Raw genomic sequence first — 16,738 nt, forward strand, 5'->3', positions numbered from 1 at the left:
TGATGTCATATATATAATAATATATCAGTCAGAGGCACCAAATAAGTACTTTTACTGCAGTACTTTAACTACATTTTACTGCTAATACTTATGTACTTTTACTTAAGTAGGATTTTTCATGCAGGACTTTGACTTGTTATGGAGTATTTTTACATTGCTGTATTGCTGCTTTTACTCAACTTAAGTATCTTCTTCCACCAGTGATTGTTAGTAAGAAAATAGTCCCTAAGTGAGTTGTGTAATGAGTTACAGGGGTGGAGTTGTCAGGTCAGGACAGCTGCGATTTTCATTTGCCAAACCATCAATTAAATATGTTTTAACTCCGCAAACATGACATTACAACACTTTAAGTACACTGAGACATAGAGCCTGTCAGTCTGATATTAGAAAATGTGGTTAAATAGTGAAGGTGACTTGTTGGGACGTGTGATTTAATTTTCTATTTTTTTTTTTTTTAATCAAGACTGGCAGATGTGCTTTAAGTGTTTATGAACTGTAGATATTAATTATAGATTCAAAACAACTTTTTATTATTTCCTGTTTAATCCGTGAGGTGCTGGGTCTCTTTGCTTCCTAATTTAGTTACAGTTTTAGTTTTGCAGCAGCATTAAGACATTATTTTGTCTTGTCACAGCAGGAAAGTGACAGGTGTGACTAATAAACATTAACAATGGCGCCGTTACGTTTGACCTGGAACACTTGACTTGTTAATGTTATTAATTATACCTGTGCTTTTCATACTGTCACATGTCAAAATATCTTCTGTGAAAAAAGTCTGTTTTGTGATGGCAGGTGTATTTAATTAATTTAAAGTTTAATTTCTGCTATTGGTGACCACTAGAGGGCACTGATCATTAGTTACTGTATTAAACTATACTTCTTCACAAAATAGTCAAAACCTCATGAGGAAAGTAGCAGCATTTTGCAATATATGAGGTTTTAAGAACTTAAAAGGCCAAAATTATGTCAAAAAATAACAGATAAATTGGTGAAAAGTATGAAAAAATCCCCTGGAAAAGACAGACTGCATCAGACAAACAGTGGCAACAAGTTAAAAATAAATTTTAGTGTTTTAATTACTTATTTATTAATGTAAACTGTGTGTGGTCTTTCCTTCATTATCAGTTTTCTTATTAATATTTATTGAACTACATGACTGCATGTTGTACCATAATATCATAAAATACTAGAAACATTGAAAAAAGGTTAAGTTTTACTCACATTTTCATGTGAAGATTAAAGAATCATTAGTTAATTAATTGATCTCTGGGTATTTTATTCAATCTTTTATTAAGTGTAGGTTGTCTAAACATAAATTCACTTTTATCACAACAGTTAAGATTTTTGACACAAGAACAAGGAGAAATGATGTGGCAAGCTTGTAAATTTAGTCTTTATTTTCATGTGTTAATGTTACTGATTGTATTTTCTCATCCTTTTTTGTTAATGAAGAAACAACAGAAGAAAAAAAAAAAGCATTCACAAAGTAAGAAAACATTTATAGCTACATACATACATACAATATATCGATGTGATAAAACACAGTATCACATGTTAGATGACCCCGAAGGAGAAGAGGAAGCAGGTTGTGACCTGCAACTCCTGAAATCTTCTCCGGCTGAAGGAATTTATAGCAAAAATCAGTGTAAAAAAAAAAAAAAAAGCAGGTTTTTGTTTCTAACAGGAGTTTTGTGATTAAAACAGAAATCTAAACACAGAATTCAGACGCATTTACTGCAGCACAAATCCATTTTCTCACCTTTTTAGTTTTCAACAAATGTTCTAACTTTCCTGAACACGTTTATGAGCAACAAGATGCAGATTTACTCTCTTAACAGAACCTTAAGATATATTGTTTTTTCTCTTCCGTTGCTGTTTCGACAAACTAAAACCTGATCATTTGTACGTTTCCAGGAGGATTATGACCTGTGAGACATCTTCGACAGTGACGTCTGCTATGAATTCCAGGTCTGTGAATCAACCATGCATGTTGGATGGGTAAGTGTGAGATGAAACATACTGTACACCGACAGAGAGACAGAATACATTTACAGTTTAACAACGTATGAACCACATGTGAAGTTTACCACTCTGTTGCAGGCACAATGAAAAACAAAACAAAACAAAAAAAAAAAGTGTTTGCTTGCTTGTTTGAAATATTTTTAGAAAACCAGGCGCCAAACAAGTCGACGGTTCACGTTGTTCACACTAAAAAATATAAGACGAAACTAAAAGAAAAAGCCCTTCAGAGATTGACGATGAAATTGTTTCCACTTTTTTTTTTTTTGACGGATGATAAAAACTGGAATGTTTTCAGATATGACACGTCTGTCATTGGCTTTTCAATCCCTGTTTACCTTCTGTCAAACAAATGTATTCATATTTTGGTTTTTAAGCAGCGCCAACATGAACATTATGCTGACAACAGTGGTAAAGACACACTCGACTGACATCCGAGCAGTTTGCGTGTGTGTGTGTGTGTGTGTGTGTGTGTATGATAATGTGTGCGTCAGGCTGAAAACAAGTGATCCAAATAAAACAAAATTAAAAAGAAAAATCTTGTACCTCAAACATACACACGCCGACACACAGTCGATCCATCATTACCCCCCAAAAACTGCAGAACCTCCACGCAAACTTTATTATTGCTGCTTCTTCATGGCACAAATAATAGAAACAATACATCATGTTATTCATACTATTATGTTCTCTTTTGCCATGCAAGCTCACTACAGTACTGCTTCTATATTAGCTTATATTACACAGAGCGACAAAATAAATCAAAAACAAGCAGGTTCATGTTTGCTTTAGCCACACACAGTGCCAGACTAACTTCTACAGCTGGTTTTACAGTTAGTGAGTAGATACAAAATGATTATTATTGTCATTATCACACACAAAATAATGGTTATGATAGTAATAGCAATATTTATTTTAAAAAAAAACAAAAAAACAAAACAAAAAAAAACACATTCTCAGGGCATCACAAATATAATGAACCAAATGGGGCCAAACGCAATGTTTGAAATAATTTAAACATTTCTGACATTCATTCCTTCGGGTGTTTTTTATATACAGTATATATTTATATTTGTATAGAATTAGTGCTTCATCTTTAGAAATACAAATGAAAAAACACAAAAGGGCTGCATTCTGTGAATGCTGTGCAAATAACATCTTATTTTTACATCAAACCTCTGAACTTTACCGTCCTGACAAACACACACTGCACCCTCCCTCGTATTCTTTACAAGCTCTCACAAACACAAAAGTTCAACTCTTGGACTCGTTCGTAGCTTCGAACCGTCAGAACTGACCGCAGTCAACTTTGATCCAGACGGGTAATTGTACATCAGTTCAGAAAGAAATGTTCTTTGTCTTATCTGCCTCTTAGCTTATAAATCCAACAATGAACCAGCTAGAGAGGTTCTTAAAATAGAACTTCACCTGCTAAAACAGAGGATTGACCAACTTAGCGGCTTCAGGCCAAATTAAGTGACTTAGAAATGCGTCCTCTCATTTCACACCGCGACCTCTCGAATCCTGCCTGATACAAGACAACATGGCTTCTATGAAGAAGAATGAAGAGGACAAACTCGTTGGCATGCATCAAACTTCAACCTGGACTGTCTCCTCCTCACCTGTCCTCATTTTACCTGCCAGCAGGAAATGAAACTTTACAAGAACTGCGGATTCGACCAAAGAGAGGACTTCTTTTTTTTTTGTGTTTTCCTACTTGGTTGTAAAAATCTTCTCCCCTACAAGTAATGTGGACACTAACATGCAAAAGGTACTAATCAGACCTTCAGCACCGACTCTGTCAAACAAACACATCATCGGTTTTTTGGAGAAAATATCAGTTGACCAAAGACAAAGATGCTCCTCTGCGTTTAAATCAGTGCTGGCAGTGTTGGCACCTCATCGTGTTTTAAAGCTACAATCAAACTTCTATCAGCGACCACCAGAGATGAACAAGTTTTTGAGTCTTTCAACGGCAGCCAAATCAGCTGCACAGCAACTGCTGACTGTCCCCTCACTGGTGTTTATGAAACCGACCGTGTACCTAACGATACAAGAAAACCAAACCTGGTCAGACTACTCCTGCCTGTAGTCCACGAGAAGAGGACGAAACGTGGACCAGACGCTGCCCAATCAAAGGCACCTCTCAGCATTTATCACCCATGATCCCTCAGAAACCTGCCGCACCTCCATGCAGCAAACCGAACTGCAGAAAACCGAAGAAAAAATATACATCATATAATCTGTGAATCTGAGTAGGACTGTTTCCTATGAGCGTCTTACGTAAAAGCGCTGTCAGAAATATCAAAATCACGAGCCTATGACTGACAAACGCAGACATTAGAGCTTACAAACACTTAAAACCAGCTTTTTGTGAAAGAGGCTCATGGGAAACAGAGTTAATTTGTGAAGGAGAAATACAGGTAAACACCACCGTTTGCCAACCTGCTGTACATCTTACTGACAAATATTGCCAAAATAGAATTTTAAAAAGTTGAAGAAAAATACTGAAGAATGGAAAAAGAAAAAGAGAATCAGTCCCGAACTGAAGCGAACAGCTCCAAGATCACACCAGGAGTTAATAGTTATTTTTCCATTTCTCTTGGAATACAACAAATATTCTTTTTCATTCAAGAAAAAACATGAACAGCAGTGTCTCACAAACATGTATGTATATACTTTTTTTTGTTTTTTTTTAACAAGAATACACGCACAAAGTTGTTAAACTGGTGAATTAATCTTAAAATCAGTCGGAAGGTGGCGCATTCAGGATGTGAGGATGTTAAATGAAGTTCAACCGACAGAATAAAATAATCACCTCGCGCCAAGGGGAAGCGGTTTGAACCAATCGTGTCTCCCTGAAGCAAGGTGAAGGAGGGACTTTTCACACGGAGCGACGTCCCGAACAAAGATCGAGTGGAGAGCGTCTAAAATGTCAGTCCTCGAGCTGTCCATAATGATGATTCCTCAGCGCAAAGGAAAAAAATAATGACATGAGGAACAAAAGATTGATAAAAGAAAAGTTTTTGAAATTAAAAAGTCAGAATGTCTTTTTTTTTTTTTTCCTCAGAAGACGAGGAAACGAGACGTGAGAAGACAAGTGCAAAGTCTTGAGTCAAGTTGGGATGATGATGAAGATGATGAAGAGAAACACAGTGATGATGATTCCTTTTTTTTTTTTTTTTCTCCATGCTTTTAACTGCGACCCGCTTTAAATGATATGCAGGCAGCTGAGGCAGCAATGATTGGTCGTGGCTGCTGTCACTCAAATGAAACGCAGGTCATTGGCTGAATGATGAGGAAGCGGCAGGAGTGACTTAAACTTTGACCGGCTGCATTCATGTCGGGGAGGGAAACATCCGTAAATATGGACGTCGCCTTCTAGGTGGCTGATTACACCTTGAGACTGAGTTTTGGCAAAGAAGCTCCTGTTTGTCCACATTACTTCATTCTGACATCATGAACGAGGAAAATATCTGCAGTCATATAAAGATAATAAATATCAAACAAAAGATTTGAGTCAGTTTGTGATCAAAATGCTTAAAAATGTCAGATTTTTCAAAGCTTTACTGCATATTTATTCACTAATGGGGCCTTTTAGCAAAATAGTCCTGGCAGCTAAAAGTTCCTTCAGTGTATTTATTGCAAAGATTTGGCAAAATTTAAACCGATAAAAATCATTTGAGGCGTGTTTTTTTTAATTTACTGATTAACTTCTTATTTTGCCAAGTTGTTTAAAACATCAATAACAAAATAAATTTCCATCCCTGCTGCTAGTACTGATATTAGCGAGAACCAATGTTTGCTTGAGCTCCAAACAAATGCTGTAAACATTTTTGTCCGTTTTGAGGCAGACAGTGACGTTAAGTCCTGTAAACTCCTGTTCCTGAGCCATCAGACAACTACACACCAAGAACCAGAACTTGTAGGTTCCTGCAGGCAAAATGAAGGCGACACTAAAGTCTCTCCAGCTGAAGCCTTTATAAATAAAACCAGTGTTTACGCACGTTAAATCACGGCATACTGAACTTAAAACTTTGACCTCAGAAACGCTTCCAAAGCAAAACTCTGAACCAGCCAGACACTGATGTTTATTTCCCACGACATGAATGCAGCGTAACGAGCGGAGGTCATGAAGTCTGATCTGATGTGGTTTTCTGGAGACTCAAGTGATCTGGATATGGTTCTCGGCTGGAGTGTTTCTCGAACCCTCCAGGGTGTGATGATGTCTCATGGGCTGAGGGACGTCCTGGGTGGGCGGGTCCTCGCTGCCGTGATGACAGCTGATGTGTGCGGGGACGGCGGGCGTCTGCAGATGGTGGGTCTAGATGGATTTGGAGGAATCCTGTTTGCTGATGAGGACTTCCAGGAGGCGGAGTTTGGCCTTGATCCTCTTGTACTCCCTGTACTCCTCCAGCATCGGCACCCGGTCCTCCTTCTGAACGTTTCTGCAGCAGAGAGAAGAAAACAAGTTTTGAATTTTTATGTCCTAACGAAGTCCCAGTTTCACCCTCTACATGAGTCATGATCTCCCAAACCTGACTGAGACTGGAACGTTTTCTCAGATCCCTGAAGTCTCCGGCTCGTCCTGCCTGGTAGTTTTTTCACATTATACAGGTCGTACAAAGACCACAAGCTGTGATTAGATGGTGTTTAATGTAGTCTGATGCGTCTCTCTCCTGAATCAAAGCAGGGTTTTAAGGCCCCTTTATCACCCAGTTTAACTCATCTAATCTTTGTTGTGTAGTCTGATAATGACTTTAGTATCAACAGAGATTTTCACCTTATAGATTAACTGTTGAGCTCAGACTCACTATCAGACACGTGGATCAGTACATTCTACTATTTACTACTATATACTATACTGAAATGACTGGATGTTTGTGTGTGTGTGTGTGTGTGTGTGTGTGTGTGTGTGTGTGTGTGTTCACCTACCTGCCGTTATGCTGATAGAAATCTTCCTCAAACTCTCGGATGGTCTTCCTCAGTTTCTTCTTCTCCGCTTTGGCTTTCCACAGCTGTTCCAGCAGCTCTGGCCTGGAGGATCACGAGAGACATGAGGACACAGTTAAAAACAGTCAACAGCGACTGTTTGGACTCGATTCTTTAATTCAAGATTCAGAGAGAAAAGGAGGACAGGAAGTGAGGTCGCTGAGCAGGAAGTGAACTGCGGTGGCCTGAGGGGTCAGCTGTCAGGATCATGTCCGGGTAAGAGACCTGGATGTACAAACCTGAGCTGATTAGAGGTGTGTGTGTGTGGTAACTCCAGCTATGAGCTTGGTGACACGTTACACAGATTAGTGACTCAGCAGCTCAAACCTGTTTTCCTGTCTCTCATTATTCCTGCTGGTGTCTGCACAGTCAGCAAAGTTGGAATTAATCAGAGCTTTTTTTTCCCCTCTCACACAGAGCGGAATTTTATTAATTAATACAATTAATAAAAGCACTTTAACAGAATTGTCCAAACTGAATAATCCAGTCCAGCGAACATGAATGTAAAGTGTTTTCATAAACAGACCTGGATCATGTGACTTTGGCTTCATCTATCTGTTAAAAATGGCTTTTTGTCATTCAGACATACTGCAGGTGTTCGTTATGTATGTTTGTTAAAGCTCGTCAGCTTTAAATAAATAGTTACATGCTTGTTCTATATTTGGGAGCGGTGAGCTGAGATGCTGATATTGAGAGATAACTGTTCTTAAAAAAAAATTCAACTAATCTTACAATGTATTTTACAATTTAAGCCTTAATTAATGATTGTGAGCGCTTGCCAAATCTTCTCACTCACCAATTTCAATTTAAAGTCAAAGTGTACAAGCATAAAGCAACAAGATGTTGAACTGGGACTCTGGTTGAATTGCTGTGTGTAAATCATTTTACTGGATATTCATTAGTGGGATGAAAGCTAAATGTTTATGGAGGGAAACTGGGTCTGATTATAGTTCTCTATGGTACTCTGGTGCACTGCGAAGGGAACAACCCTTTATAGACTGATCTCAACAACTTTAAATTGGCTCCTTTTCCATGTTTCATGGTTTATTAATCTGATTTAATTTTGCCCACAAGAAATGATAATTGAAATATTACAACGGCAAACGAGACGTATTTAATCATGTCTGACTGTGATTATTTAACTTTCAGTTCAGATTTAAACTGTGAAAGAATGAAAATGCAAAGAGAAATCTTAACGAGGTCTGACAGTAAAATTGCTGTTGTGACGTTATACATATTTACGTAACGAGGTGCTGAATATCTGAAAGTGGCTACAGTTATGTAATTACTGTCAGTCACATGACACCCACAGTAAGCAGTCATGTGGGAAAGTTGTCATATACATGTTTATTTATGCTTTCTTTCATTGATGAAAATAATTAAAATAGAGGCAGCAACAAAATAACTGGTATATGTGCCACAGGTGTGTAAGAGGATGCACATTAACTGTGTGTGTGTGTGTGTGTGTGTGTGTGTGTTTGTTCTTACATGGACGAGGCGTTGGAGCTGGACAGCCGCAGATCCAGAGCGAGCTTCCCCGACCCCTCCTGCAGCTTGGCTCTCATCGGACCTCCCGTCTGGCTCTTGTCGCTCATCGGACAGTCACTCTGTCTGTCAAGTTGTTTCTGGCTCCTCATTGGCCCGTCGCTCGGGGTCACGGGGTCAATGGCAATGATGACCTCAGAGCTCTGCATCTCCCCGCCGCTGCTCTCTCCCTCCTCCTCCTCCTCTTCTTCCTCCTCCTCGTCCCTCTCCTCCTCCCTGTCGTCTTCTTCTTCCCCTCCTCCTTTCTGCTCTTCCTCCTCCTCCTCCTCTTCTTTGATCTCCTCCCAGAAATGGGCAGTTTCACCTTCGATGATGGGCTGGAGGGTCTGACTTCGCCGCTTACTCGAGGGGGACACCTAGGAGAGAGAGAGAGGGGAGGTTATTACAGGAGAGGAGTGTCTTAGATGTGCAGTAAAGCAGGAATAACATCATTAATACTTAAGTTGTTCAAGTGTTTTTATACTCATTTACCAGTTTACTAGGTACACGTAGCTAAAACTACTGCAGTGTAATGTGTAAAACAGTTACAACAAAAACCAAACAATATGACCTTCATGCAGGTAGGATTTGTTGCAGGGCGGTCGTGTCAGTAACGATGCGCATGTTGTGTACTTACTGTCACAGGTGTGATGCTGACTCTGGTGAGCATTTGTTTAACCAATCTGTATCGATCGTAGAGAGGCTTCACCACCAGACGCTCCTCTCTGGTCACCTGGGAGAGAGAAACAGAGCCGGTTAGAAAAAGGTTTCAAAGAGTTTCTTTCTCTGAGCGGTTTCACAGAACAACTTATATCTAGTCAGGATTTAGGATGTATGTAACTCACCGGTCGACCGTGCAGGCCTTCGTAGTGCAGCAGGTTCTTCTGAAGGACTGTCTTCTCACAGGACAACTGCTCCTTTGTCATTTTCTACAGAACGACAGACACAGTTAATAATGTAATAGTGATATATCATTTGCAAACTACTTGGAGGTCTAATTTATTCATTTGTCCCTCGTCCTTCAAATCCTGATCTAGTTGAGGGAGATGTGGGTGGAGGCCAACGGTTCTGTACTATCACTCACTTTTAGGTGACCCAATGAAATCCAAAGCCCTCTAGTAACTATACCAGCCGTAATATTCAGTTTCACTCAGAAATAAGTCACATTACAGAAAATAATGACTCTCTAACTGCTGTTTCACTTAACCAGAGTCTTGATCCAGTCTGAGAAAAATCTGCCGTTCACCTTGATGTCATCAGGCCAGCTGTCCTCCTGCCTCTTCCCTTTGACCCTGCGCTGGATCAGGTCCAGTGTTTCCTCCCTGGTAGGACGTTGACCCTTGACCTCCCCCGTCGCCTCATAAGCGCCTTGGTCCAGTGTGGAGCCGAAGCTCTTGGGTAAAGTGTTGCTTCGCGGACGAGTCTGGGGGCCGAGCTCGCTCTCAGCACGGTGTTTGGCATCTGAGGGAGGGAGGGAGGGATAAAGCGATGAGTGGAGACGAGCGACGAATAAGTACGAAAGAGGGGACCAGGGCAAGAAAAGTAGTTGTAGAAAGCGTTTGGGGAAACAAAGTTGAATCTAACACATTAAGTATCTTTCACTGGACGATCAGACATGCAGAAGTTTAATAGACAAGTTGTTGTGGTTAAGGTGAGCCGGTCACAATATGAGGAGAAAGACAAACATGCTGAGACATCAGACACACACCCTGAACAAAAAAAACACCAAAACACCAAGTCAAAACCCAAATACAGCAAGCAAAAACCTTTTCCTAACAGCATCTGACTGTGAAATGCTTCAAATAATAAAGACATTTAAAAGCCTCTGAGACATGGTTACAGATGATGGTTACAGATGAGACTGTTAGATGCTACAGTAACTCTGGTTAAGCAGTTACAGTTTGCAAAAACACGACTGAATTTATATCACCGCGTGTTTTCCTTTATTACTAGATAAGTGATTACACTGGAATAATGTCTCTTAGGGCTAAAACTACCAATTATTTTCATTATCGATTAATCTGCTGATTATTTTCTTAATTAATTGCGTTGTCTTAAAAATGTCAGAAAATAGTGAGAATACATGTTATAATATCTTAGAGCCCAAGGCAGCGTCTTCAAATATCTCGCTCTGTCCGATCAACAAATATACCCGTTGATATATATATATGTCCCATATCCAAATATATTCACTTTACTGTCCTGTGTGATGCTGAAAAGCACCAAATCCTCACATTTGAGAAACTGAAACCAGGACATGAAACATTTTTGCTTTAAAAAAAATGACGATGAGCCTGTTTGATTTATAAAGTAGTTGCAATCATTACAGCTCTAATGTCTCTATAAACTTTACTGTACTGTTGTATGTCACAATGAAATTAAACAGATTTTTCAAACGGTAAGCAAATATTTAATGCCTAAACACATCTACTTATACATTTTTTTATTTTATTTTAAACTCAAAATCCTAAATCTACCGTTCTCTCCCTGACAGACATCACATGACTTCACACTCTGACAGATAGCTCTCCGTGCCAACATGCTGTTTCAAACAGGAAATACACCAAAACAAGGAAGCAAGATGCTCTCACAATGCCGCCTTATTGTGACTTTCAGTAGTGTTTGTATTGTCTACTTACTGAGTGTTTGGTACTTACTGAGGTGATACGGTCTAGAGCTCTGGCCTGAGTAGGGGTGGAGTGGGGGGGTGAGTGTGTGATGGGGAGGTGAGCAGATAGAGGAGGAGGAGGAGGAAGGGGAGGAGGGGGCATGGTGGCGTCTGTGTGAATGGAGCAAAGCCTGGTGCCTCAGCGTGCTTCTGGGTAAAAGGTGGTGCTGGCGTCCTGGTTGGCCGATCAGTCAATCAATCAATCAATCGGTCGTTGGGCGATAGGAGGAGGAGGAGGAGGAGGAGGGAGGAAAGTGGAGAGCGGGTGCTCGCGTTATTGTTGTTTTCAATTTTTGATTTGAAACAGAGAGAAATGTTTCGGCCACTGCGTTCTCAGAAAAGGAGAGCCGTCACCTCACACAGAGAGGAGGTGACTTGTGTCATGGGGTTCGTTCAGTATGAGGAGATGATGCACAGAGACGAAGAGACACGTAAAAGTGCAGAAAATGATTTTTACAGTCTAATATTTGCTGGTGATAAACACCAGTCTATCAAAGAACAAACACTTCTCTGACCACATTTTAAAATCTGACCTTTAAATTAGTGGATTATTCCTTTAACACTATTCTTTGATGTTTCTAAATACTGCGAAATATGAGATTTAGTATTTATGATGCAGTATTTCACCATACTGAACTCACCCCACAGGTAATGAATGTGGGTTCACAAGGACGCACCAGCACACTGGAGGGTGGGAGCCACGCATGTGAGAGCCATGTCAACCCCTGGCATGTGTGTGTCTGCTTGTGTGTGTGTGTGTGTTAGACCAGCATACATGCAATGTGGTTACAAAGGTCAAAGGTTAGGAGTGGGGAGGGTCAAGCTGTCCAGCATGGAACAGGATGGCACACATACACTCTTAACCCCAAAACATACGTACACACACACACACACACACATACAAACAAACACACACAAAGAACAAGTGGTTCTACCTTTAATCTGCCTGCGGATCTTGGTGAGGTCCGTCATCCATTTGAGAACTTTGGGGTTAGCTGCCTTGTCTGCATGAGAGGGCTGGAAACAGAGAGAGAGAGAGAGAGAGAGAGAGAGAGAGAGAGAGAGAGAGAGAGAGAGAGAGAGAGAGAGAGACACGGGGGAGAGAGAGCAAGTGTCGGTATTTCAGTGAAAAGGTCAGGACATTTCTGGAACAACAATTTAGGTATTTAGCTGTATTTTATGACTGTTGTATTTTACGAAGCACTCTGTGACACTCTGGCCTTTAAAGGTGTTACATAAATAAACTTCCAAAGTCTTAAAAATGCTCAATATTAAGGGATCAGAGGAATATAATTAACCACCTACTATTAGTTTAACAGCTACTCAAATTTTCAATGAAAAAAGCAGAGGTTGTTACTGTGTGGAAGCAGCAACAATACTTTGAATTAAAAATGTGTTAAATCTGTGATTGTAATGATAACAGAACAAAGCAGAGTGACTTTTCTTTAATGTCTGTATCACAGCAGGTAGCCAACGATAACTCAACAATGGTTGAAATGAATGAAAGACTATTAAATACACTTCATAAATTGTTTGTTTTTAATTAAGCCAGCTCTGATTTATTATACAGGGCTCTGTTAATTCACCGTTTACAATATGCAAATATTAATATTATTTTGGAATTTTCCATCTATAAATGATTTTTGTTAATCCATTGTGCTTTTGAATAGTGTTTTTTAAATGTTGTAGTTAAATCAGTGATTTTCCTGCTCTGTAATATAAACAATCGATATGAAAAACTTTCTACAGTCACTTATCATTTCCATTTTTACCTTGTAGTTCCTCTCCTTCTCAAACTGCTCTTCAAACTGTTTAATTTTCTTCTTTAGGTGCTGAAGCTTCTTGGTGAGTTGGTGGGTCACTGAATCACCTCCTCTCATCGCCTCTTTGGAGCCGAATGATGCTCGCCGCGGTCTGGAGTGGCGGAGGACGCAAGAATGAAAGTCCAAAACTCAACAAACACAACCCAAACATTTCTGCTCTGACTCATGACGGTGATAAAACCAGTAACACTGCTGCAGCTGGATGTTCGTGCTCCGCCTTACCTCTGTGCTTTAGTGGGCGAGGTGGCGTTTGGGTCCTGCTGGAGGAAGCGTTGGGCACCGTGCGCCCCGAAGTCGAGGAAGCGTCGCGCCAGCAGGTGAGGATGGGAGCGGGAAGAGGAGGGGGAGGCGTCCTGTCCTCCCTCCCCCTCGTCCTCCTCCCCGTCCTCTTCGAGGGGCAGCAGGGGGAGAGGAACCATGCGACCGGCCAGCGGGGAGAGCTGCGCCTCTCCGCTCTCGTTGTCGTCCTGCCAGGATTTGTAGGCCGGGACGGGATCTGGAGAGAGAGAGAAGGAAAGAGAGAGAGTAGTGAGTCAGAGCAAAGCAAAGGAGGGCAGGAGAAGAGGGAAAAGATTTGTTTAATCATAACAATAATGATGCACGTGAGGTAGATAAGGTATATATCAACACGGAACAAACAAAAGCCGCCTGGGCGGGGGGGGAGCCGATATTTTCAACAACACATTAATTTTCTTCTTTGGTACCCTGCTGACTCACTCTTAGTCTGATTAACACTGTGTTGACTGTCAGCGCCATGTTAATGAGCTGAGTCAAGTCGGAAAGATAATAAGGCAGTGTGAGGCACGGAGAGGCAGTCAGGGGGAAAAAAAAGTATTCAGAGAGGAAACGTGTCCTCGTCAAATCAGCCCAGTGATGCTGCAGCAGGAAGAGGAAAAAAAGAGTCTAACAGTTTCAAATCTGATAGAAGGAAGAGTTTTTACATGCAGAACTTTATTTATTATCCGTATCATATGAGCGTATTTAAAACTATGAGAGTATTTTAATAGTTTCCTGTCCTGTATCCGAACGAGCACCGAGAAATAACGTAAACAACCCCTGTGAACGGATGAGAGGAAGGATGGGTAGACTGGTGGTCGGGTGGGAAGATGTGAAACTACTTACCTTGACCTTCCTTTTGCAGATGCATACATGAGAAGTCTATGGGAGGGAGGTGGAGATGGGAAGGGGGTGAAGCTGTTTGGATGGAAGGAGGACAAGATGGGGGAGAGGAGGAGGAGGAGGAGGAGGAGGAGGAGGAGGAGGAGGAGGGACAGGGACAGCAGAGAAGACGAGCTGTGAGGTCAATCTTTCATAACAACACGCATCAACATTCATTCAGTGTAAGTGAGAGCATCTATTATAATTACAAACAAATGATGATGTAGATATTTAACAGAATTATAGGAAATGAAGAAGAGTGACAGCTCAGGTTTTCTTTAAATCTTTGGGAAACATTTTTTAATAAATGATTCTGGAAGATTTTCCTAAATTAGATAAGCTGAGGACAGTTCAGTCTCTTTGCTCTGTCAGAAAGAGGTTTTACAGCTGCATAAGACAATATGACTAACTGGATTTCTACCAATCTGGGAGAAAATAATAATTTTGGAAACATGTTGGAATGAAATCCATGTATGTATGTTGTATAGATCCATAAATAAATAAAAAATTGAGTTGATGTACAAAATCATGTCAATCTGTAATACTATTTAAATGATTTGACACTATATCTCAAAATATCTTCAATTAATTTGCATTTTATTTTCATTTTTCTGGTTTCATGTTAATAATAGCTGAGACGAGGCTGTACGTACCTTCCCACTGGTTGTCAGGAAAGAGCTGGAGGTGGGGGGAGAGGCCACTGTTTGGTTGGCATGGCGACAGGTGATTCCTGTTGTTTTCGCTGGTGTTGGCGTTCTGATCACACCTGCATGAAGTCAAGTCCTGGAGGAAGAGGAAGAGAGAAAGAGAGATTAATGAAATGAAATTAATGAATCAGAGAATGAAGGGAAGAGAAAACAAATAAATGGGATATAAAAAGGTACAGAAGAGAGAAGAGAAAGAAGGAAGAAAGAGCGGGTGGATGACGGAGAAATTCAATTGAATGAAGAAAGGAAACAGAAAGCAAAGTGCAGCAGATAATGTGACATATAGATTTTACTACATGTTCATACAGACGTAAATTACTCTTCTGTGCTTGTAATTCAATTAATCTTTATTTAAAATGCTCATTTATCAAACAACTTTCAACACCATCAGCACCATTTTAGTGCCAAAACACAATGAGACAAACACTGAAATATTCCCACATATTGATACTTACACAGCTTATGGTATCAGATTGCTCCATGGTGTCACAGGGTTGATTGTCCCGCCTAAAAACAAACAAAATAAACATCAGATACACTTGAATAATTGTGTGATTAATTCTACCAACAAAGAGATTAACACATCAATTTCTCAAGTATTTTCCCAAACGGTACTTCATCAGGAGTCTTGCATATATTGTAAAAGTGATTTTGTTGATGCTGTGTAGAAAAATCCTGCAAAGGTTTTCTCAGTCTCATAGTCCCGGAAGGTTCCTGGCACCAAAAGCATTTTTTTAAACTAACTCTCATCATAAAAATATCTACTTCAGTCATCATTTCACTACCTTATTTGCAGTTTTCCTGAGACATTCCTGGGGCCTGTGGCAGATCTGAACAGCTGAGGAAACGTCGCACTAAAGTCACACAACTAAAAGCCTTTGTTTTCCCCCATCATGAATGATTGTCTCTCACAAAGCTGCTGCTTCAACAGGTGAGAAATCTCACACTTGTTACAACTGAAACCAATGTTGTGTCTATTGATTGTTTTATCCTGCTGATTGGCTGTTGCCTGTTTTTACTGAATAGGTGTGAAACATCATTCAATGGTTTGGCTGCCTGAACCATTTTTACATTTAAACTTCAATTCAAAGTGATTTTTTTTTAAACGTAAGGTGTCAAGTGATCTGCACAAGAAAACATCACTGCTTCTTGTTTGCACGTGAGAGAAATAAGGTCTCTGTGGGAAAGAAAGTCTGAACATCGCTGAGATTGACAGAGTTCGCAGTATATAACACACAGTTATCTGTACTTCAAATTAAGTCTAAATTAAGTCTAAATTTAGCCCAAATACTCCTTGATGTCTTGACCTTTAGTTCTAGTTTTCCAGTTCTGTCTTTAATTTTTTTCATTTTTGATTTCAGGTGAAACTGAACTTTCGGACGGCTTGAAAGCAAACTGCCGGTCGGTCGACTTACCTGGCAGTGTTAATGTTGTTCTCAGCATCTCTGACAGCGTCTGCATCCAGGTCCATTCCCGAGCTCTCCTCCAGGGCGGCACCAGAGTCCGATGAATCCTGGGAAAAAGCAACAGAAAGATTTGAAAATTAGTTTTCTTGTGTATGAACTAGTAGACAAGAGCAAGAATAAAAACTGTGTGTAGTTGGGAATCTCACATAAACAGGTACATCCCCTTTCTGAATAACGTCACACATCATGATGTTTCACTTCTTGTCAGAATGAACAAACGCGTTTTCGTACTTTGTTTTAAATGGTAGAAATCTAAATGAAATTTAAATGTCTTTGAACTCATTACCGCTCATAAAGATTTACACCTGGATCTATTCATTACTCAGGAAATACTGGAGTCATTTCTATAATTTTAGTGAGTTTATTTTCTTTCCTCCAAAG

General features: G+C 40.1%; 1 protein-coding gene and 2 long non-coding RNA genes across 10 annotated transcripts in view; 2 read left to right on the plus strand and 1 right to left on the minus strand.

The window, feature by feature from the left end:
• Positions 1–1,366: 1,366 nt before the first annotated feature.
• The window catches only part of fam13b (family with sequence similarity 13 member B), an 81,262-nt gene continuing 65,890 nt past the window's right edge, over positions 1,367–16,738 (minus strand). For 2 of the 5 annotated variants that reach the window (XM_044363616.1, XM_044363617.1), the window contains exons 11-24: positions 16,307–16,404; positions 15,347–15,398; positions 14,838–14,967; positions 14,149–14,220; positions 13,249–13,522; positions 12,976–13,117; positions 12,139–12,220; positions 11,193–11,378; positions 9,743–9,996; positions 9,381–9,464; positions 9,173–9,268; positions 8,500–8,912; positions 6,955–7,056; positions 1,367–6,467 (exon numbers count right to left, since the gene is read on the minus strand). In XM_044363616.1, coding sequence (XP_044219551.1) covers positions 6,344–6,467; positions 6,955–7,056; positions 8,500–8,912; positions 9,173–9,268; positions 9,381–9,464; positions 9,743–9,996; positions 11,193–11,378; positions 12,139–12,220; positions 12,976–13,117; positions 13,249–13,522; positions 14,149–14,220; positions 14,838–14,967; positions 15,347–15,398; positions 16,307–16,404 — 2,109 coding nt within the window. In that variant the 3' untranslated portion in view covers positions 1,367–6,343. The remainder of the gene's footprint in view (positions 6,468–6,954; positions 7,057–8,499; positions 8,913–9,172; positions 9,269–9,380; positions 9,465–9,742; positions 9,997–11,192; positions 11,379–12,138; positions 12,221–12,975; positions 13,118–13,248; positions 13,523–14,148; positions 14,221–14,837; positions 14,968–15,346; positions 15,399–16,306; positions 16,405–16,738) is intronic. The other 3 variants (XM_044363618.1, XM_044363620.1, XM_044363619.1) reach the window with 3 other exon arrangements.
• LOC122990305 lies at positions 1,915–13,116 on the plus strand. 4 transcript variants are annotated; one of them, XR_006405305.1, is made up of 3 exons: positions 1,915–1,998; positions 7,038–7,227; positions 13,033–13,116. It is a non-coding gene; the product is annotated as an uncharacterized LOC122990305 (long non-coding RNA). The 4 variants fall into 4 exon arrangements; XR_006405306.1 differs by lacking the exon at positions 13,033–13,116 and adding an exon at positions 9,746–9,830; XR_006405304.1 differs by lacking the exon at positions 13,033–13,116 and adding an exon at positions 8,509–8,595.
• On the plus strand, positions 14,242–16,339 carry LOC122990307. Its single transcript, XR_006405307.1, has 3 exons — positions 14,242–14,366; positions 15,688–15,822; positions 16,253–16,339. It is a non-coding gene; the product is annotated as an uncharacterized LOC122990307 (long non-coding RNA).

Source organism: Thunnus albacares, chromosome 10, assembly GCF_914725855.1.
Source record: "Thunnus albacares chromosome 10, fThuAlb1.1, whole genome shotgun sequence".
Classification (NCBI taxonomy): Eukaryota; Metazoa; Chordata; class Actinopteri; order Scombriformes; family Scombridae; genus Thunnus; species Thunnus albacares.